The 24,159-nt window shown below is 44.5% G+C and overlaps 1 protein-coding gene and 1 long non-coding RNA gene across 3 annotated transcripts in view; one reads left to right on the forward strand and one right to left on the reverse strand.

The window, feature by feature from the left end:
* The window catches only part of LOC137638543 (uncharacterized), a 312,041-nt gene that overhangs the window by 188,145 nt on the left and 99,737 nt on the right, over window positions 1-24,159 (reverse strand). The window lies entirely within an intron of this gene.
* Window positions 1-24,159, forward strand: part of LOC137638542 (tripartite motif-containing protein 59-like) — a 108,752-nt gene that overhangs the window by 81,585 nt on the left and 3,008 nt on the right. For both annotated transcript variants that reach the window (XM_068370678.1, XM_068370676.1), the window contains exon 2: window positions 23,331-24,014. In XM_068370678.1, coding sequence (XP_068226779.1) covers window positions 23,331-24,014 — 684 coding nt within the window. The remainder of the gene's footprint in view (window positions 1-23,330; window positions 24,015-24,159) is intronic.

The following is a 24,159-nucleotide window of genomic DNA, read 5'->3' on the forward strand; positions in this document are numbered from 1 at the left end:
TCTTTTCCTTTTGCAGACTTCCAATGTCTTGGAATGTGACACTTGCACTATTTTCCTTTTGCAGACTTCCAATGTCTTGGAATGTTACACTTGCAATATTTGCCTTTTGCAGACTTCCTATATGCTGGAATGTGACTTTTGCACTATTTTCCTTTTGCATGCTTCCAATGCCCTGGTAGTTGACATTTGCACTATTTTCCTTTTGCAGACTTCCAATGTCCTGGAATGTGACACTTCAACTATTTTCCTTTTGCAGACTTCCAATGTCCTGGGAAGTGACACTTGCACTATTTTCCTTTTGCACACTTCCAATGTCCTGGAAAATGACACTTGCACTATTTTCCTTTTGCAGACTTCCAATGTCCTGCAACGTGACACTTGCACTATTTTCCCTTAGCAGATTTCTAATGTCCTGGAATGTGATACTTGCACTATTTTCCTTATGCAGACTACCAATGTCCTGTAATGTGACATTTGCACTATTTTCCTTCTGCAGACTTCCAATGTCTTGGAATGTGACACTTGCACACTTTTCCTTTTGCAGACTTCCAATGTCCTGGTATGTGGCATTTGCACTCTTTTCCTTTTGCAGACTTCCAATGTCTTGGAATGTGACACTTACACTATTTTCCTTTTGCAGACTTCCAATGTCTTGTAATGTGACACTTGCGATATTTTCCTTTTGCAGACTTCCAATATGCTAGAATGTGACCTTTGCACTATTTTCCTTTTGCATGCTTCCAATGCCCTGGTATGTGACATTTGCACTATTTTCCTTTTGCAGACTTCCAATGTCCTGAATGTGACACTTCAACTATTTTCCTTTTGCAGACTTCCAATGTCCTGGGAAGTGACGCACGCGCTATTTTCCTTTTGCAGACTTCCAATGTCCTGGAAAATGACACTTGCACTATTTTCCTTTTGCAGACTTCCAATGTCCTGGAATGTGACACTTGCACTATTTTCCCTTAGCAGATTTCTAATGTCCTGGAATGTGATACTTGCACTATTTTCCTCATGCAGACTACCAATGTCCTGTAATGTGACATTTGCACTATTTTCCTTCTGCAGACTTCCAATGTCTTGAAATGTGACACTTGCACACTTTTCCTTTTGCAGACTTCCAATGTCCTGGTATGTGACATTTGAACTATTTTCCTTTAGCATATTTCCAATGTCCTGGAATGCGACATTTGCACTATTTTCCTTTTGCAGACTTCCAATGTCCTGGAATGTGACATTTGCGTCGAATGTGACATTTGCACTATTTTCCTTTGCAGACTTCCAATGTCCTGGAATGTGACACCTGCACTTTTTTCCTTTTGCAGACTTCCAATGTCCTGGAATGTGACACTTGCAATATTTTCCTTTAGCATATTTCCAATATCCTGGAATTTGACATTTGCACTATTTTCCTTTTGCAGACTTCCAATGTCCTGGAATGTGACACGCAATATTTTCCCTTTGCAAACTTCTAATGTCCTGGAATGTGATACTTTCACTATTTTCCGTTTGCAAACTACCAATGTCCTGGAATGTGACATTTGCATTATTTTCACTTTGCAATCTTCCAATGTCCTGGAATGTAATACTTGCACTATTTTCCCTTAGCAGATTTTTAATGTCCTGGAATGTGATACTTGCACACTATTTTCCTTATGCAGACTACCAATGTCCTGGAATGTGAGATTTGCACTATTTTCCTTTTGCAGACTTCCAATGTTTTGGAATGTGACACTTGCACACTTCTCCTTTTGCAGACTTCCAATATGCTGGAATGTGACCTTTGCACTATTTTCTTTTTGCATGCTTCCAATGTCCTGTTATGTGACATTTGCACTATTTTTCTTTTGCAGACTTCCAATGTCCTGGAATGTGACATTTGCATATTCTCCCTTTGCAGAATTCTAATGTCCTGGTATGTGATACTTGCACTATTTTCCTTATGCAGACTACCAATGTCCTGGAATGTGACATTTGCACTATTTTCCCTTTGCAGATTTCTAATGTCCTGGAATGTAATACTTGCACTATTTTCGTTATGCAGACTACCAATGTCCTGGAATGTGACATTTGCACTATTTTCCCTTTGCAGATTTCTAATGTCCTGGAATGTGATCATACATATACCAAAGGCACTTCCCCCAATTTTGGGGGGTAGCCAACATCAACAAAGAAACAAAAAAAAAGGGGACCTCTACTCACTACTTTCCTTCAGCCTAACCAGGGACTCAACCGAGTTCAGCTGGTACTGCTAGGGCGCCACAGCCCAACCTCCCACATTATCCACCACAGATGAAGCTTCATAATGCTGAATCCCCTACTGCTGCTACCTCCGCGGTCATCTAAGGCACCGGAGGAAGCAGCAGGTCCTACTGGAACTGCGTCACAATCGCTCGCCCTTCATTCCTATTTCTAGCACGCTCTCTTGCCTCTCTCACATCTATCCTCCTATCACCCAGAGCTTTCTTCAAACCATCCATCCACCCAAACCTTGGCCTTCCTCTTGTACTTCTCCCATAAACTCTTCCATTCATCACCACCTTTAGCAGACAACCATTTTCCATTCTCTCAACATGGCCAAACCACCTCAACACATTCATATCCACTCTAGCCGCTAACTCATTTCTTACACCCGTTCTCTCCCTCACCACTTCGTTCCTAACCCTATCTACTCGAGATACACCAGCCATACTCCTTAGACATTTCATCTCAAACACATTCAATTTCTGTCTCTCCATCACTTTCATTCCCCACAACTCCGATCCATACATCACAGTTGGTACAATCACTTTCTCATATAGAACTCTCTTTACATTCATGCCCAACCCTCTATTTTTTACTACTCCCTTAACTGCCCCCAACACTTTGCAACCTTCATTCACTCTCTGACGTACATCTGCTTCCACTCCACCATTTGCTGCAACAACAGACCCCAAGTACTAAAACTGATCCACCTCCTCAAGTAACTCTCCATTCAACATGACATTCAACCTTGCACCACCTTCCCTTCTCGTACATCTCATAACCTTACTCTTACCCACATTAACTCTCAACTTCCTTCTCTCACACACCCTTCCAAATTCTGTCACTAGTCAGTCAAGCTTCTCTTCTGTGTCTGCTACCAGTACAGTATCATCCGCAAACAACAACTGATTTACCTCCCATTCATGGTCATTCTCGCCTACCAGTTTTAATCCTCGTCCAAGCACTCGAGCATTCACCTCTCTCACCACTCCATCAACATACAAGTTAAACAACCACGGCGACATCACACATCCCTGTCTCAGCCCCACTCTCACCGGAAACCAATCACTCACTTCATTTCCTATTCTAACACATGCTTTACTACCTTTGTAGAAACTTTTCACTGCTTGCAACAACCTTCCACCAACTCCATATAACCTCATCACATTCCACATTGCTTCCCTATCAACTCTAACATATGCTTTCTCCAGATCCATAAACGCAACATACACCTCCTTAACTTTTGCTAAATATTTCTCGCATATCTGCCTAACTGTAAAAATCTGATTCATACAACCCCTACCTCTTCTAAAACCACCCTGTACTTCCAAGATTGCATTCTCTGTTTTATCCTTAATCCTATTAATCATTACTCTACCATACACTTTTCCAACTACACTCAACAAACTAATACCTCTTGAATTACAACACTCATGCACATCTCCCTTACCCTTATATAGTGGTACAATACATGCACAAACCCAATCTACTGGTACCATTGACAACACAAAACACATATTAAACAATCTCACCAACCATTCAAGTACAGTCACACCGCCTTCCTTCAACATCTCAGCTTTCACACCATCCATACCAGATGCTTTTCCTACTCTCGTTTCATCTAGTGCTCTCCTCACTTCCTCTATTGTAATCTCTCTCTCATTCTCATCTCCCATCACTAGCACCTCAACACCTGGAACAGCAATGTGATACTTGCACTATTTTCCTTATGCAGACTACCAATGTCCTGGAATGTGACATTTGCACTATTTTCCCTTTGCAGATTTCTAATGTCCTGGAATGTGATACTTGCACTATTTTCCTTATGCAGACTACCAATGTCCTGGAATGTGACATTTGCACTATTTTCCTTTTGCAGACTTCCAATGTCTTGGAATGTGACACTTGCACACTTTTCCTTTTGCAGACTTCCAATGCCCTGGTATGTGGCATTTTCACTATTTTCCTTTTGCAGACTTCCAATGTCTTGGAATGTGACACTTGCACTATTTTCCTTTTGCAGACTTCCAATGTCTTGGAATATGACACTTGCAATAGTTTGCTTTTGCAGACTTCCAATATGCTGGAATTTGACCTTTGCACTATTTTCCTTTTGCAGACTTCCAATGTCCTGGAATGTGACACTTCAACTATTTTCCTTTTGCAGACTTCCAATGTCTTTGGAAGTGACACTTCCACTATTTTCCTTTTGCAGACTTCCAATGTCCTTGAAAGTGACACTTGCAATATTTTCCATTTGCAGAATTCCAATGTCCTTGAAAGTGACACTTGCAATATTTTCCCTTAGCAGATTTCTAATGTCCTGGAATGTGATAATTGCACTATTTTGCTAATGCAGACTACAAATGTCCTGGAATATGACATTTGCACTATTTTCCCTTAGCAGATTTCTAATGTCCTGGAATGTGATACTTGCACTATTTTCCTTATGCAGACTACCAATGTCCTGTAATGTGACATTTGCACTATTTTCCTTTTGCACACTTCCAATGTCTTGTAATGTGACACTTGCCGCTTTTACCTTTGCAGACTTCCAATGTCCTGGAATGTGAAATTTGCACTATTTTCCTTTTGCAGACTTCCAATGTCTTGGAATGTGACACATGCACACTTCCTTTTGCAGACTTCCAATGTCCTGGTATGTGACATTTGCACTATTTTTCTTTTGCAGACTTCCAATATCCTGGAATGTGACCTTTGCACTATTTTCCTTTTGCGGATTTCCAATGTCCAGGTATGTGACATTTGCACTATTTTCCTTTTGCAGACTTTCAATGTCTTGGAATGTGACACTTGCACACTTTTCCTTTTGCAGACTTCCAATGTCCTGGTATGTGACATTTGCACTATTTTCCTTTTGCAGACTTCCAATGTCCTGGCATGTGACACTTCCACTATTTTCCTTTTGCAGACTTCCAATGTCTTGGAAAGTGACACTTGCACTATTTTCCTTTTCCAGACTTCCACTGTCTTGGGATGTGACACTTGCACTATTTTCCTTTTGCAGACTTCCAATATGCTGGAATGTGACCTTTGCACTATTTTCCTTTTGCATGCTTCCAATGTCCTGGTATGTGACATCTGCACTATTTTCCTTTTGCAGACTTCCAATGTCTTGGAAAGTGACACTTGCACTATTTTCCTTTGGCAGACTTCCAATGTCCTGGAATGTGACACTTGCACTATTTTCCCTTAGCAGATTTCTAATGTCCTGGAATGTGATACTTGCATTATTTTCCTTTTGTAGACTTCCAATGTCCTGGAATGTGACACTTGCACTATTTTCCCTTAGCAGATTTCTAATGTCCTGGAATGTGATACTTGCATTATTTTCCTTTTGCAGACTTCCAATGTCCTGGAATGTGACACTTGCACTATTTTCCCTTAGCAGATTTCTAATGTCCTGGAATGTGATACTTGCATTATTTTCCTTTTGCAGACTTCCAATGTCCTGGAATGTGACACTTGCACTATTTTCCCTTAGCAGATTTCTAATGTCCTGGAATGTAATATTTGCATTATTTTCCTTTTGCAGACCTTTAATATCTTGGAATGTAATATTTGCACTATTTTTCCTTTTGCAGACTTCCAATTCCTGGAATGTGACATTTGCACCATTTTCCTTTTGCCGGCTTCCAATTTCCTGGAATGTGACATTTGCACCTTTTTTCTTTTGCAGACTTCCAATGTCCTGGAATGTAATATTTGCATTATTTCCCTTTTGAAGACTTCCAATGTCCTAGAATGTGACATTTGCACCATTTTCCTTTTGCAGACTTCCAATTTCCTGCAATGTAATATTTGCATTATTTTCCTTTTGCAGATTTCCAATGTCCTAGAATATAACATTTGCATTATTTTCCTTTTGCAGGCTTCCAATGTCCTGGAATGTAATATTTGCACCATTTTCCTTTTGCAGACTTCCAATGTCCTGGAAAGTAACATCTGCACTATTTCCATTTTGCAGACTTCCAATGTCCTGGAATGTAAAATTTGCACTATTTTTCTTTTGCAGACTTCCAATGTCCTGGAATGTAACATTTGCACTATTTTCCTTTTGCAGACTTCCAATGTCCTGGAATGTAAAATTTGCACCATTTTCCTTTTGCAGACTTCCAATGTCCTGGAAAGTAACATTTGCACTATTTTCATTTTGCAGAATTCCAATGTCCTGGAATATAACGTTTGCATTTTCCTTTTGCATACTTCCAATGTTCTTGAATGTTACATTTGCAATATTTTCTTTTTGCAGACTTCCAATGTTCTTGAATGTTACATTTGCATTATTTTCTTTTTGCAGACTTCCAATGTCCTGGAATGTAGCATCTGCTCTATTTTCCTTTTGCATACTTCCAATGTCCTGGAATGTAACATTTGCATTATTTTCCTTTTGCAGAATTCCAATGTCCTGGAATGTAATATTTGCATTATTTTCCCCTTGCAGACTTCCAATGTCCTGGAATGTAACATTTGCAATATTTCCCTCTTGCAGACTTTCAATGTCCTGGAATGTAATATTCACATTATTTTCCTTTTGCAGACTTCCAATGTCCTTGAATGTAATAATTGCATAATTCTCCTTTTGCAGAATTCCAATGTCCTGGAATGTAATATTTACATTATTTTCCTTTTGCAGACTTCCTATGTCCTGGAATGTAATAATTGCATTATTTTCCTTTTGCAGACTTCCAATGTCCTGGAATGTAATATTTGCATTATTTATCTTTCGCAGACTTCCAATGTCCTGGAATGTAATATTTTCATTATTTTCCTTTTGCAAACTTCCAATGTCCTGGAATGTAACATTTGCATTATTTTCCTTTTGCAGACTTCCAATGTCCTAGAATGTAACATTTGCACTATTTTCCTTTTGCAGATTTGCAATGTCCTGAAATGTAACATTTGCATTATTTTCCTTTTGCAGACTTCCAATGTCTTGGAATGTAACATTTGCACTATTTTCCTTTTGCAGACTTCCAATGTCCCGGAATATAACATTTACACTGTTTTCCTTTTGCAGACTTCCAATGTCCTGGAGTGTAATATTTGCATTTTTGGGCTCAAGCCATGGCGTCCTGATGGAAGGTTCCTCTCAGTGACTTCCTAGGGTATATTTGACTTAAAGTGATATTCCCAGAGAATTTAACTAAAGGTCTCCAGAATTCTAACTTCTGGCGCGAATATCCTCAAAGTTTCCTTTGAGGATATCGGATAATATCAGGGGACGTATTCTTGACACGCCAGATAACATTCTGCACCCCACATAGCATTTACGCTTCGAGGGGGAAAAGTGGCAAAATAAAAGAGGAGCCGTTACAAAATTCCCCTCCTCCGTTACTGTTTGAGTACTCGGCACGATAATCGTCGGCCATGTTTATTCCTTTCTCTGTAGCGCGTCAGCTCGGTGATTTTTCCCAGTGCTTTTTCAATATCTTGGATTATAATGCAATATCCAGCCTCTTCTGCCTCTGGAAAGTTGAGTATTTAAATCTTATATTGTATAAATTTAGCTCTGGCCGTAAAGTAATGAGTTACTCAAAATAAACTTGCTTTTTGGCAGAGATATTGCCTGGACCGGAGGCGCCTTTTGGCGCTGTCGTTTGTAATGCACGTGTTATTTAGTTAGCCAGAACGTCATTCCCGGTATTATAGGTGAAAAATATATAATTAGCTATATAGTCTTCATTGCTAGGAATTAATTATATTATGCCTATAGTATTCTTTAGTTTCGGCAAATTAGGTAGCCAATCTTGCTGACACTAGGCTTCCTAGCCTAGGCATTTTAGTTTACTCTCCTGCATGATATAATAGAGTTCTTGGTGTTATTAAAATTAAAATGAAGATATTAGGCAATTTATCCTTGTAAGATATATGGATTGCATATAAATTTTCCTTTTCCAAGATAATATACGTAAGAGCTTCGATGAGTCAGATAGTCGATCTCACTGTCACTAGGCTAATAGCCTAATGGCTTTTTTGGGCTCAAGCCATGTCGTCCTGATGGAAGGTTCCTTCAGTAGCTTCCTAAGGGTATATTTGACTACAGTGGATATTCCCAGAGAATTAAACTAAAGGTTATCACAGAATTATAACCTCTGGTGCGAGTACCCTAAAGGTTTCCCTCTAGGATATCGTATATCAACAGGGGACGCATGTATTAACACGCCACATAGCTATCTGCACCCCATATAGAGTTAACGCTTCAATATGGAAAGGTGGCTGAGTAACTGAGGAGCCGTTCCAAAGTTACTCTCATAAGTGGCTACTTTTGGTACTCGAGACGTAAACAAACGGGCGCCATTGTTAAATGACATCACGTCCGTCTTATTCCTTTCGTTGTAGTTCCTACCTGCAGCTGGCTTTTTGCCAATTGATTTTCTTATCTGTGTTCATCTTCGCCATGTCTCAGCCTTCAGCCTCGCCTTCTTCTGGAAAGGAGGAGTATATGAAGTGTGAGAGCTTCTTCTGCGGAGTTAAACGCCCGGACTTCTACGGGCACAAGGCGTGCCGGACCCATGCTCCCTGCGTCGCCAAGAGAGGCGACCTTAAATACTGGGATCCGCAGAACTGTCCGATCTGCGAAAGTCTCCTAGATGACGTGTTCAACAACCCTCCTTCCACGGAGGTACGGGACACTGCTAAAGTGAAACTGCGCAAATGGGTGCTTGGCTTCCAAAAGAACGCCTCTGGACCTTACCTTCCAAACGAAGATATGAGGGCCTTGCTTTTCCCGAAAGCATCCAAGGACTCTGTGATCCCTCAAGACCAGATTCCCACCGTCCAACTGGTGGTCGAACCCGACGTCGTTATGGTGCAGACACTCCGTACGTGTCACATCGATTCCGACAAGTGGAGCGTATGTCGGAGGTGTCCGAAGGTACAGCGAAGACCCTCATGGGCGAAGAGCTCGACTATGAGGAAGATCAGGTGGAATACCCTGATTCGGAGACCGAGGTCGCTCCAACACTCGCGGTAAAACCCGTAGTAACCGAGGAACCCGTTCCCTCTACCTCCACCGCCTCAGAAACGTTACCATCCGCCACCCAAGAGGTCTTCCGGATGCTGGAGGCCCTTATGGAGAAGAAGCTCAGGGAGACTCAGGAGCAGTTCCGGACTACTCTCATCGGCTTCAAACAACCGAAGAAGATCTCGGTAAAGGACCTCCCTCACTGCTCGGAGTCTAACCCATGGAGGTACGCCGAGCATATGCCAATCACGACTGGCAAGATCTTCATAAACGACAAGATTGGTTCTGTCCTCCTGGAAGAAGTGGAATTCTTCCCGAATTTCGAGGCGTATCCGGACTGTTACGTCTGACTCAGGTCTGAACCAGCCTCAAAATAAGAGACCGAACCAAAGGAAGTGATCATGTTCGATCTCGCGAAGGCCCAAGCCATGCTGGCTCACTCAATGAAGAGTCGGGGTTTCACCAACTCAAAGATGCCAGCACTGAGCAAAAAGCATCCGTCCTTTATTGCTCCAGCTACTGCGACCTTCCCCTTTGTAGAAAAGGCCTTTCAAGCGGTCATGAAGGCGGTGGAAGAAGGTAAACCTTGCCCTGCACTGGAGGAGTGCAGACCCTTCTCCCTCACTCTTCCCCCCGATGATAGGTACTGGAAAGATATCCAGTTCACCTTTACGGTTGGGAAGTTGGAACCTGATGTGGCTGGTCGCCAGTTCAACGAGGACCTCCCTCGACTGAACGACCATCTCCTTCGTCGGGAACAGGACACCAAGGAGAGACTTGCCGCCTCTCTGTCACATCAGATACAGCTAGAAGTCATGGCCGGGGACACTAGGGTCCCAGACTGGTACATGGTCCTAGCGAAGTCACACCTAGCAACTGTGACAAAGGACCTGTATAGCTTTGTTAAGGCTCGCAGAGCCTGTAGAGAGTTCGTGTTCGCCAATGCGACGGTGAAACACGAACCCCGGAGACTGATTTCCTCCAACATCTGGGGTAAACCTCTTCCCGTCAGCCTTGGTGAAAGAAATAGCGGACAAAGCTGCCACGGAGAACCGGAACCTTCTCCACAAGTGGGGCATGTCCCGAAAGAGGAAGTCCTCTCAGGACAAAGGCCCTCAGCCTAAGAGGAAACCCTCCAAGCCTAGGCCCCAGCAACGTCAACCAAGACGCCAGTTTCCGGCTCCCGCTGCTCCCCAAGTGGTTGCACAACCACAGCAGACCTTTCAACTGGTCCTACAACCGGTGGTGTCGCAGTCACCGGTCTTCACCCCTGCCTACGAGCAACATTCCACTACCTTTCGTCCCAGAGGTAGAGGCTCCAGCAGAGATTTTTCTCGCCACCCCTCCAGAGGCAGAGGGGGAAGGAGAGCTAGCAGCCGAGGTGGCAAACCCTCGGGACACCAGAAGCAATGAAGTGCTTCCGGTGGGAGGAAGACTCCGCCAATTCCAGGATCGTTGGACCTTCGATCCTTGGACACACAGCATCATCAAGAACGGACTGAGCTGGAGCTGGACTCGACCACCCCCATCCTTCCAGCAATTCTTCCAACCGTCGACCCCCCTCTTGGAAGAATATGTCCTAGAACTCTTGAACAAGAAGGTGATCAAGAGGGTAAAGTCAACAAGGTTCCAAGGAAGACACTTGTGTTCCCAAGAAAGACTCAGACAAACTCAGTCATTCTAGACTTGTCCCCTCTCAACAAGTTCATTGCGAACAACAAATTCAAGATGCTGACTCTTCACCAAATAAGAGCCCTACTGCCTCACACGGCCTCCATAGACCTGGCGGATGCCTACTGGCACGTTCCAATGAACCACTACGCTTCCTCCTACTTAGGATTTCGACTCCAAAGGAAAAGTTACGCCTTCAGGGCCATGCCCTTCGGGCTCAACGTGGCTCCAAGAATCTTCACCAAGCTGGCAGACACAATCGTCCAACAGCTACGTCTTCAGGACGTCCAAGTGATGGCCTACCTAGACTACTGGCTAGTCTGGTCGACATTGCCCGAAGATTGTCTGCGAGCCTGCAACAAAGTCACCCAGTTCCTGGAACATCTGGGTTTCAAGATAAACACCAAGAAATCTCGCCTCACTCCAGCTCAGAAGTTCCTATGGTTAGGAATCCATTGGAACCTTCAGTCACACCGCCTTTCCATCCCACTGAAGAAAAGGAAGGAAATAGCAGGGTCTGTCAGGAGGCTTCTAAAATCCAAATGGATCTCAAGACGCCAACAGGAACAAGTTCTCTGCTCCCTACAGTTTGCCTCAGTGACAAACCCAGTGCTACGCGCAGGGCTAAAGGATGCTGCGGGAGTCTGGAGACGTTTCGCATCCATTGCTCGAAGAGACCTCAAGAGACGGCTTCCAAACAGACTTCGCTCACTTCTAAAGCCGTGGTCAGAAGCTTAGGCCCTGAAAAGGTCCATCCCTATTCAACACCCGCCTCCATCGATCAACATCCACACGGACGCCTCTCTGGAGGGTTGGGGAGGTCACTCCCACCAACGACAGGTTCAAGGAACATGGTCTCCCCTGTTCAAGACGTTTCACATCAACATCTTGGAGGCCATGGCGGTTCTTCTCACCCTGAAGAAACTTTCCCCGCCTCCCTCGATCCACATCCGTCTGACTCTGGACAGCTCGGTGGTAGTCAGATGTCTCAATTGCCAGGGCTCGAGATCGCCCCAGGTAAATCAGGTGCTTCTACCCATCTTCCGTCTGGCGGACAGGAAGAAATGACACTTGTCTGCAGTTCACCTACAAGGATTCCGCAACGAGACAGCGGACGCTCTATCAAGGACAAACCCCATAGGGTCGGAATGGTCCCTAGACGCAAGATCATTCTCCTTCATCTCTCGCCAAGTCCCGGAACTTCAGATCGACCTCTTTGCGACGAGCGACAACAATCAACTTCCTCGATATGTGGCCCCTTACGAGGACCCCAATGCAGAAGCATTGGACGCCATGTCCCTGGACTGGAATAGATGGCCCAAGATTTACCTGTTCCCTCCACCCAACCTTCTGCTGAAAGTCCTCTCCAAATTGAGAACCTTCAAAGGGACAGCGGCCCTAGTGGCTCCCAAGTGGCCCCGGAGCAATTGGTATCCCCTGGTCCTGGAGCTGCAGCCTAAGCTGATCCCCCTGCCGGGCCCAGTTCTCTCCCAACAGGTACAGAAGTCGAATGTCTTCGCTTCATCACTGAAAGTCAAGGACCTTCATCTCCTGATTTTCTCTCCCTAGCCGTGAAGAAAAGATTTGGGATCTCGAAGAATAGTTTAGACATCCTCGAGGAGTACAAAACAGTGTCTACCAGAAGGCAATACGAATCTTCCTGGAGAAAATGGGTTTCCTTCATCAAGGCAAAAAATCCTACGGAAATCACCATTGATTTTTGCATGTCCTTCTTCATTCACCTTCATGGACAAGGCTTAGCGGCCAATACAATTTCCACTTGTAAATCGGCCTTGACTAGACCACTCCTATACGCCTTCCAGATTGGTAGTTTATTTAAGATTTCGCTGGACAAATCAAAGGCATGCGCTAGACTACGTCCAGCACCTCCACCAAAACCTATCTCCTGGTCCCTGGATAAGGTGCTCCATTTTGCCTCTAGTCTGGACAACGATTCTTGCCCTCTGAAAGACCTGACTCAAAAAGTTATTTTCCTTTGCTCTCGCCTCAGGAGCCCGAGTCAGTGAAATAGTGGCATTATCAAGAGAAGAGGGCCAAATACAGTTCGCCGACACGGGGGAACTTACCCTCTTCCCCAACCCAATGTTTCTCGCAAAGAATGAACTTCCCACCAAGAGATGGGGCCCTTGGAGAATCTGCCCCCTGAAGGAAGATGTCTCTCTATGCCCAGTGGAGAGTCTTAAGGTCTATCTTCGAAGAACTTCAGACTTCGGTGGAGGACAACTCTTCAAAGGAGAAACCTCGGGTAGTGACCTGTCACTGAAACAACTACGAGCGAAAATCACCTACTTCATTCGCAGAGCGGATCCTGACAGTACACCCGCAGGTCACGATCCTAGGAAAGTCTCCTCTTCCTTGAATTTCTTTCAAGGAATGGATTTCGAAAGCCTCAGGAGTTTTACGGGCTGGAAATCATCGCGCGTGTTCTTCAAGCACTATGCGGAACAGGTGCACGAAGTGAAACGATTAGTGGTAGCCGCAGGTAGTGTAATGAAACCTGCTGCTTAAATCTGCATAGAACAGTGAGTTATTTCGGGATTCTAACTCTACGGGTGCCTGTGTTGACCCTATCGTGATACATAGTGATTCAATGGACACTTAGTGTTTCTAATAGACTTCTTTATCAAGGTGAAATGTCATAGAATTTTTGCACGTGTGCCACATGCTCTTGAGCCTGGAGTGTTAATTGAACTCTAAAAGACTGGCGTTCCCCCGGGAACTTGTGTTTAAAGGCAAAATTTCTTTTTTTCCTTTTCAGACTCAAGATCACCATCTCTTCAGTAATTCTATGTGCATTATTTATTATTATTGTAAATAAATTCTATAATCATTATTGTAATTAATTTCTATAATTACTTGCAAACTTAGAAATAAAATGTCTATTTTATTTACCATGTGCGTCTCCTTTCGCTCCTATTCTTTATTAAGAAATATATGATTGTTATAGTTTCATTTACACCCTTTCCTCTAATGATAATGGGAATTATATAAGTATCTTATATTGTATACTCACCTAATGACTTGATAATGTTCCTACACGAATATGAACCTTCGATCTGTCTCCGAGACCGGCATGATCTCTCCACCAGGTGAGTAGTTCTTTAACCGATCACTTCGAGATATCCCTCTTGTCCACCAGGACTCCCCTGCCAGGGGGGGCAGGAAGCCAGAACATCATAGAACCTCAGGTAAGGACATCTTCTAAGAATGTCTCAGTCTCCACGGTCGCCAGACCATAGGAATATTGTTCGAAGACCTAGGCACTTGGATTGGGGAAAAATCCACGATACATTAATTCTCTGGTATACTTCCATCAGGACGACATGGCTTGAGCCCAAAAAACGGATTTTGAGCGAAGCGAAAAATCTATTTTTGGGTGAGATAGCCATGTCGTCCTGATGGACCCACCCGTCTGTTCCAGTTCAGCCTTCCAGGCCCCTCCCTGACATACTGTATCGCGGAGATTGGTAGGAACTGAACGTTGGAATAAGACGGACGTGACGTCATTTAACAATGGCGCCCGTTTGTTTACGTCTCGAGTACCAAAAGTAGCCACGTATGAGAGTAACTTTGGAACGGCTCCTCAGTTACTCAGCCACCTTTCCATATTGAAGCGTTACCTCTGTATGGGGTGCAGATAGCTATGTGGCGTGTTAATACATGCGTCCCCTGTTGATATACGATATCCTAGAGGGAAACCTTTAGGGTACTCGCACCAGAAGTTAGAATTCTGTGATAACCTTTAGTTTAATTCTCTGGGAATATCCACTGTAGTCAAATATACCCTTAGGAAGCTACTGAAGGAACCATCCATCAGGACAACATGGCTATCTCACCCATAAATAGATTTTTCGCTTCGCTCAAAATCCGTTTAGCATACTTTCATACAATATCCCTGATTACCTTCCAGTGAAAGGTAATCCCTTCTACCCAGTTTTGCCTTGAATTGATTCTGGCAAGGTTAGGCTAGGGTCTGCTGCCCCTTTCCAAGCCATTGTTTATGAGCTTTGAGTTTGGGTCAGAACCTCAAGAGTACTTGCCGTGTGCCTTCAGCTACCCGATAGGGCGAATGTACTTCCCTATTGGACTTAATTGGTTGGCATAGGAGGCTCTGCCTCCCTAGACTGCTCTTGGAGAGGTCATGGGATCCCCTTCTCCCTGTGGTCTAGCGACTAGTCCTGTGCCTGCAGATCCTAGGCTAAAGGATAGTGGTTATTCTTGGCCTAGAATGATGTAGGCATGGGTACTCTGTTTCTTTATAACCTAGGCAACGGCTTGTGATGCCAGTCCCTTTACTGTATTAGCACACCCTAGGCTGGAGAATGTACTCTCCTTGGCCTAGGATGGTGACGATACTGAAACAGATTTTCCTTCTAGTGTGAGAGGGACAGCTTGCCGGTTCCTCTTACACCTTATACAGGACCCTTTTCCCTGTCCCTTTCTGTCCTTTGGTGATGGCCTAGCCATCACACCTCTGTGTCCGTTGTCCTACAATCTCACTGAGAGCCGGTGGATTGAAGGGCTGGCTCGGTCTTCTGCCTGTATGGCCTAGTCGTTCAGCTTCCCTTAAGACATATGGTTCTGGGATAGCTGTATCGGCAGGTCTAGCTGCCGGCAGGGGACCCCCTTTGCCTTTGAGTGTTCTTCAGTCCTCCCTTGGGCTGCCATCCGTTGCCTTTGTCGGACTGATTTCCGGCATAAATGCGGATGGGTGGAAGCTTGATCATGATATGTCTCCCCTTCCATTAGAACCCTCATTCAGGAGGAAGGTTGTGATTCTGTGGCAAGTGCCACCAACTTATCGTCTTCCTTCACTCCTTACTTTCTCTCTATCTAAGCGCCTCCAACTATGGGTGGTTGCCGGCTACTAACCTTGCCGGCATGATGCAGGCTAGGCTTGTGGTCCGACAGCCATTGATTCACTGTCAAGATGTCTCTGGCGGCAAGAGCCGGAAGTGTGTGTACTTTCCCACTACCCAGTCACATTGAATGATGGCTGGGATAGTGTGCCCTTGGTCGGTGACCCTCCGGCAGCCAGCGAAGCTCCGGGGGTTCGCCGGCAAGTCGGCGGGCCGTCGATTATTCATAATGTCTGTACTTGGTCACTTCCCAGTCACTCTGAATGATGGCTGGATTAGTGTGCCTTCTGTCGGCGAAGCTCCAGCAGTCGGTGGGTGGCTGGCAAGTGGGAGGCCTGCCAACTATACATATAGTGAATATTATGACAGATGAATCAAATCTAGGTACTAGCCTTGCCGGCAATGACTGCTGTATATGAGTATACTATAGCCAGTACATGTATATCTGTAGTATAGAGGATACTGCAGACTGAAAACTATGGTATGTAATTATACAGTATTCAGAGTTTTCTAACATACTCTGTGCTTCCAGGCACAGTCTATTGTTGAGACCTAATGGAATTGGGAAAAGAATTCCCCTTTTCTTTACACTGATTGTTGATCAGTTCTTTATTCCTTATTATTATATCTTTTGGAAGTGAGTGTTGTTTACACTACTCTATCCTTAGGGACTAGAATCTTCTGGGCATCTTATAAAGGATGTCCTAGATCTAATAGTGAGGAAGGTCAAAGCAATTGACTGGGCAGGAATCACATGTATGTGTCTTTCCTATTCAATTTCCAGCTTAACTATCCTAAGCTATATGCAATAAAATAGTATGGATTTATAATAAGAATTATATTAATCAAAAGTCTAATGAAATAGTGTGACAGCGTGTTCTGCAGCATCCGCCGCAAGAACTTCTATGGCCATCTGGGGTGTAGGACACACTCCCCCTGTTCCATCACCAAAGGAACTCTGAAGTATTGGGACCAGCAGGTATGTACAGTTTGTAAAGACCTGCTTAATGAGGCTTTTGAGAGCCAAAAATCCACAGAGGCTAGGGACGCAGCCCGGGGTAAACAACGCAAATGGGTGTGTGGTTTTCAAAAGAACTCCACGGGGCCTTACTTACCTAGTGAGCGTATGAGAGCCCTACTATTCCCCAAGGCATCTGCAGATACTGTTATTCCTCAGCCTCGCCCTGAGATCCCTTACATCCAGCTATCTGTTGACACGGATGTCTCGGATGCGATGAAGGACATCCACCTTGATGATGAGAGGATGTCAGAGGTGTCAGAGGGCAACAAAAAATACCTTCTGGTAGAAGGTCCAGAAGAAGAGTCAACTGTGGCTCCTGAGACGGAAGAGGAGGACGTCGAAACAATTTCTGTTTCGTCGGTTCCTGCATGTCAGGATGCCTGAAAACTTTAAATCAATCAATCGTCGGTTCCTGCACCAGAACCAGTACCCTCTACTTCATCTGCTCCTCAGCCTTCAATGTCGAATGATGCCGTGGATGCCATCAGAGCCATGATGGACATGTATGACAAGAAGCTCGAGAAGAGGGAAGCGGATCTCAAGAAGGAGATTCTTCAGATCACGCTTTCCCGTGAGCCTCTTCGGAGACTCAATGTGAAGGATCTTCCCTCGTGTTCCGAGGTTAACCCATGGAAACATGCCGAGTACATACCCATAACTAATGGCAAGATCATTATTTCTGAGAAGCTGGGCTCTGTCCTCATAGAGGACGTTGAGTTCTGGCCTAGCTTCGAGTCTTATCCGGACTGCTTCGTTCGTCTTAAGACGGAACCCGTTTCTAAGGAGGAAACAGAGCCTAAGGAGGTCATGGTACTTGACCTTTCAAAGGCTCAAGTTTTGTTCGCCAGCAGCCAGAACGAAAAGGGCTTCACCAATTCTAAGGTGCTGGCCCTGAGCAAGAAGCATCCTTCTTTTCTTGCTCCCACTACTATGGTTTTCTCCTTCACGGAGAAATCATTTAAGGCAGTGGAAGCAGGGAAACCTTGCCCTACACTAGAGGAGTGTAGGCCCTTCTCCCTGGCCTTACCACCCGATCATAGTGATTGGAAGGACATTCAGCTAACCTTCTCAGTCAGGAAGTTGGACGCTGACATAGCCAGACGCCAGTTCGATGAGAACCTCCCTAAGTTGTCTGAGTTTCCCCTACGGAGAGAACAAGATACGAAGGAGAGGCTTGCTGCCTCTCTGTCCCTCCAGGTGTCCATGGAGGCAATGGCCAGTGAACATAGGACCCCAGAAATATTCATGGTTCTGGACAAGGTACATTCAGCAACCCTAACGAAGGACTTCTACAGCTTCGTTAAGGCAAGAAGGGCTTGTAGAGAGTTCGTGTTTGCCTCGGCTGCGGTCAAACACGAACCTAGGAAACTGATATCTTCCAACATCTGGGGGAAGGATCTGTTTCCGAACGATTTGGTCAAAGAAATTGTTGACAAGGCCGCCACGGAGAATAGAATTCTTCTCCAGAAGTGGGGCATGTCAGGTAAAAGGAAGTCTTCTCCAGATGAGGGTCCCAAAGCGAAGAGGAAACCAAAGCGACCAAGAATGCCAACTCGCCCTGCTAGGCAACAACTGCCCGTGACTGCGGCGCCACAGATGGTGGCACAACCCCCACCTACCTACCAGTTAGGTACCCCAGCAACCAGTGACTCAGTCACCAGCCTTTACTCCAGCTTTTGAGAGGCAGGCCACTACCTTTCGCCCGAGGAGTATAGGCTCGGGTAGAGATTCCTCTAGGCGTCCATCTAGAGGAAAAGGAGGTAGGGGAGGAAGCGGTCGAGGAGGCAAGTCCTCCGGTACCCAAAGACAATGAGATGATTCCAGTAGGAGGAAGACTCCGACTCTTCCGGGATCGTTGGACCTTCGATCCCTGAGCCCACAGCATAATCAAGAATGGACTAGGTTGGAGCTGGAAGACAGCTCCACCAACATTTCCTCAGTTCTTCCAACACTCAGACAAACTCAGAGTCATTCTGGATTTATCGCCTCTTAAGTTTATCAAGAGCAACAAGTTCAAGATGCTAACCCTTCGACACATAAGGGCCCTACTCCCCAAAAAGGCATACACAGTCTCCATAGACATGGCGGACGCATATTGGCATATTCCGATGAATCGCCAGATCTCCTCCTACCTAGGTTTCAGGCTTCGAAAAAGAAGGTACGTTTTCAAAGCCATGCCCTTCGGGCTAAACATAGCCCCAAGGATCTTCACGAAGATTGCGGAAGCAGTCGTTCAACAACTACGCCTGCAAGGTGCACAGGTAGTTTCATACCTGGACGATTGGCTGGTGTGGGCAGCATCGGAAGAGGAATGCGTGCAGGTATCCAAGAAGGTGATCCAGTTCCTGGAACATCTGGGATTCAAAATCAACACCAAAAAGTCTCGACTATCTCCAGCTCAAAAGTTCCATTGCCTCTCCATCCCATTAAAGAAGAGGAGAGAGATAGCAGGATCTGTCAAGGGACTCCTACAGTCCTGTTGGATTTCAAGATGCCAACTGGAGAGACTGCTGGGCTCCATCCAATTTGCCTCGGTGACAGACCCAGTGCTAAAAGCACAGCTAAAAGATGCATCAGGAGTCTGGAGAAAGTACGCATCAAACACTCGAAGGGATCTAAGATGACCACTACCGGTTCGGCTCCGATCCGATCACTTCTCAAGCCATGGTCAAAAGCCAGAAAGTTCAGAAGATCAGTACCTCTGTAGCCGTCTCCACCCTCAGTTGTCATCCATACGGATACATCACTGGAAGGATGGGGGGGACATTCCCACCAGCGCAGAGCTCAAGGAACTTGGTCCTCCCTGTTCAGGACTTTTCACATCAACATCTTGGAGGCCATGGCAGTCTTTCTCACATTGAAGTAGTTGTCCCCTCGTCCCTCAGTCCACATAAGGCTGATTCTGGACAGCGAAGTAGTGGTAAGATGTCTAAACCATCAAGGCTCAAGATCACCTCAACTCAACCAAGTGATGTTGGCCATCTTCCGTTTAGCGGAAAAGAAGAGATGGCACTTGTCAGCAGTTCACCTTCAAGGGTTCCGCAATGTGACAGCGGACGCTCTATCCAGGATAGCTCCGATAGAGTCAGAATGGTCCCTAGACGCAGAATCATTTTCCTTCATCTTACGTCAAGTCTCAGAACTGCAGATAGACCTCTTTGCGACGAGCGACAACAAGAAACTTCCTCGGTACGTGGCTCCGTACGAGGACCCTCGAGCGGAAGCAGTGGATGCCATATCCCTGGATTGGAACAAGTGGACCAGGATTTAACTGTCCCCTCCACCCAACCTACTGCTGAAGGTCCTCATCAAGCTGAGATCGTTCCCGGGAACAGCAGCCCTAGTGGCTCCCAAGTGGCCCCGGAGCAACTGGTTCCCTTTGATTCTGGAATTACAGCCGAGACTGATTCCTCTGCAGAACCCAGTTCTGTCTCAGCAAGTTCAGAAGTCGACTGTCTTCGCTTCATTACAGAAAACCCGAGACCTTCATCATGAATTTCTCTCCCTAGCGGTAAAGAAAAGGTTCGGGATCTCGAAGGAAAGTATCGACTAATTGGAGGAATACAAGTCAAAATCTACTAGAAGACAATACTAGTCATCTTGGAAGAAGTGGGTAACCTTTGTCAAGGCAAAGAATCCAAAGGAAATCTCGATGGATTTTCTGTTTGTCCTTCTTTATACACCTTCATGAACAAGGGTTAGCAGCTAACACGATACCACGTGTAAATATGCCTTGACAAGGCCCTTACTGTATGCCTTCCAGATAGACTTGTCTAACAAAATTTCTAACAAGATACCTAAGGCCTGTGCCAGACTTAGGCCTGCAGCACCTCCACGGCCCATCTCATGGTCCCTTGATAAGGTGCTGCACTTTGCCTCAAGTTTGGACAATGAGGCTTGTTCTTTGAAAGGTTTGACTCGGAAGGTTATTTTCTTGCTTGCTCTAGCCTCAGGGGCTAGAGTTAGTGAAATAGTGGCCTTATCTAAGGAAGGCCATATCCAGTTTATGGAGATGGGTGAGCTAAACCTCTTTCCCGACCCGTTTCTCGCCAAGAATGAGCTACCCACGAAGAGGTGTGGTCCCTGGAGAATCTGCCCTCTGAAGGAAGATGTCTCGCTGTCTCCAGTGGAGAGTCTAAAGGTCTATCTTCGCAGAACTTCAGACTTCGGGGGAGGACAGCTCTTTAAAGGAGAAACATGGGTTCGAACCTATCACTAAAACAATTAAGGGTGAAGATCACCTATTTTATTCACAGAACGGATCCTGACAGTACACCCGCAGGTCATGATCCTAGGAAGATTGCTTCTTCATTAAATTTATTCCAACTTATGGACTTCGAGTCTTTGCTCGTATACTGGATGGAAGTCATCCAGGGTGTTCTTTAAACACTATGCGAAGCAAGTGCAGGAGTTGAAGCGATTCGTGGTGGCGGCAGGTAGTGTACTAAAACCTGTCGCTTAGTGCTGCGAGGAACAGTGAATTTTTCGGGACTGTAATTCAGAAGGGTGTGCATATTGACACTGTACAGTGCAAAATGATAGTGAAATGTCATCACAGTGACATTATGGACTGTTCCAATACACTATGGTGATGTAACATAGACTGAACACTAGTGCCATGTGTTTCTTAAACAAGTGTAAATAAATAGATTCTCAGAAAGACATCGAAAATTTCAAAAATTTTCTTTTGTGAAGTGGCAAAGTTTTATTTTTCTAGGGCCTGTCACAGCCCTCCCCTTTGATGATGGGATTATCTAAATGGAAGACAGCCTGTGAATAGTGGTTTTCACACGCCCCTGTTGTATACACGACACCCATAAGGTGATCGCGCGAGGGTAGTAACCTCTGCATTCCATGCTTTCATCTTTCTCTAGTATATTTGGAAGATTTATTTTAGAAAAGTGTAAAGAAGGACTTCTTTCACCGGGCATCACAGGTCTCTTCCCAGAGAGATTTTTCCTTCGTCAAAATCCCTTTTTTCAGATAAAACAAGTATTTCTGATTTCATCTATCTGGTCTACGTTATTGAAATGATGTTCCTTCATTCCTTACATTATTGTAAATGTATAATGAAATTTATTTATTGCCTGTCAATAAATGATTAATGGTTTTGATCGTCTTTTTCGACCTAAAACATCTTTAATAAAGCCTATATGTGAGCATTTATTTAAAAACCCTTATACTGCATGTAGTAACTGGACAAAAGTAATAATTTTGTTTCTATATTTATACAAACCTCTCTAACAAGATGTAACTTGTTCCAATACCAGATACAAGCTTTGGCTAGGAAATGCAGTGAGACCTGCATGTTCTCTTCGAATGCTAGTTGGGTTACATAAAATATGCAACTTCGAGACTTTTCCGAGTCTACCCTGACTTCCCTGTAGGGCTGTAGGGGGTAGGAAGCACTAACATAGTATATGATTAGCAGAAATGACAAATTGCGGTAATGTCATAGGTCTCTTAGATCTTAAGGACCATGGAAAGATTGTCTTGAAGTTGAAAGGCACAACTGGGAAATCCACGATACCCTGTAGGGGGTAGGAAGCACTAACATAGTATATGATTAGCAGAAATGACAAATTGCGGTAATGTCATAGGTCTCTTAGATCTTAAGGACCATGGAAAGATTGTCTTGAAGTTGAAAGGCACAACTGGGAAATCCACGATACATTAATGCTCTGGTAAAATTCCATCAGGACGACATGGCTTGAGCCCAAAAAAATGGATTTTGAGCGAAGCAAAAAAATCTATTTTTGGGTGAGATGGCCATGTCGTCCTGATGGATCCGCCCTCCTTTCTATGAAAGGTTTTAATACGCTCCCTCCAGATATTACTGTATCTAAAAGTACCGGCTTATCGCTACAAAGGAATAAACATGGCCGACGATTATCGTGCCATCTGGGTACTTAAACAGTAATGGAGGAGGAGAATTTTGTAACGGCTCCTCTTTTATTTTGCCACTTTTCCCCCTCGAAGCATAAACACTATGTGGGGTGCAGATTGCTATGTGGCGTGTTAAGAATACGTCCCCTGATATTATGCGATATCCTAAAAGGAAACTTTGAGGATATTCGTGCCAGAAGCTAGAATTCTGGAGACCTTTAGTTAAATTCTCTGGGAATATCACTGTAGTCAAATATACCTTAGGAAGCTACTGAAAGGAACCTTCCATCAGGACGACATGGCCATCTCACCCAAAAATAGATTTTTCGCCTCTCTCAAAATCCGTTTTTGCACCAATGTCCTGGAATGTAACATTTGCACTATTTTCCTTTTGCAGACTTCCAATGTCCTGGAATGTGACCTCTGCACTATTTACCTTTCTCAGACTTCCAGTGTCGTGGAATTTGATATTTGAAATTTTTTCCTTTTGCAGACTTCCAATGTCCTGGAAAGTGACATTTGCACCATTTACCTTTCGCAGACTTCCAATGTCCTGGAATGTGACATTTGCACCATTTTCCTTTTGCAGGCATCCAGTGTCGTGGAATGTGACATTTGCACTATTTTTCTTTTGCAGAATTCCAATGTCCTGGAATGTGACATCTGCTGCAATGCATTCAGCGAAGAATATTGCCCCATATTGCTGCCATGTTCTCACACGCTATGTGGCCATTGCATCGATAGAATTATTGCAACGAAAAGGAAAGTTTGTCCATCCTGCAGGAAGAGATTCGCAGCTACTTCGGCCAAAGATTTGACCGTTAACAGAATTGTCCTGGACTTGATTATCCAGCCCACAGTATCCAATGCGTCCTCTTCCTGTGAACTTAAGACGTCCATACAAAGGTTTAATGAGGATTTTCGTATGAATTGTATCAAAAAAGGTATCAAAGACTGTGAGGAAACTAAGGCCCAGGCTGCAGATGCCATTGAAACCTACGCAGACATGAAATTTGTTATTCAAGAAGCTGATAAAGACATTGATGGATTGATGGAGAAGCTAAAAGGGATTAAAATGTCGCATTCTGTAATGCTGAGCAATATTGATCAAAATAAAGAACTGTTGGAGAATACATTGGATCTCACACTTCAAAGTAAAATAAAACTGGAAAACTTGGATGCTCAACTGGCTTCCTCTGCTGACTTCACCTCAGCTGGGCCTGTTATTGATGAAGCAGAAACCGTATATAATGAAATACAGGAAAAGATAAGGGAAACTCAGGATCTTCTGAAATGCGAACGAGATGCAGATATTGGCAAGGTTAGTCTCTCTCTCTCTCTCTCTCTCTCTCTCTCTCTCTCTCTCTCTCTCTCTCTCTCTCTCTCTCTCTCTCTCTCTCTCTCTCTCTCTCTTTTAACTTGCATCAATTCTGAACTACTTTTAATTCACTCATCTTGTAGCCAAA

This window comes from Palaemon carinicauda, chromosome 3, assembly GCF_036898095.1.
Source record: "Palaemon carinicauda isolate YSFRI2023 chromosome 3, ASM3689809v2, whole genome shotgun sequence".
Lineage (NCBI taxonomy): Eukaryota > Metazoa > Arthropoda > Malacostraca > Decapoda > Palaemonidae > Palaemon > Palaemon carinicauda.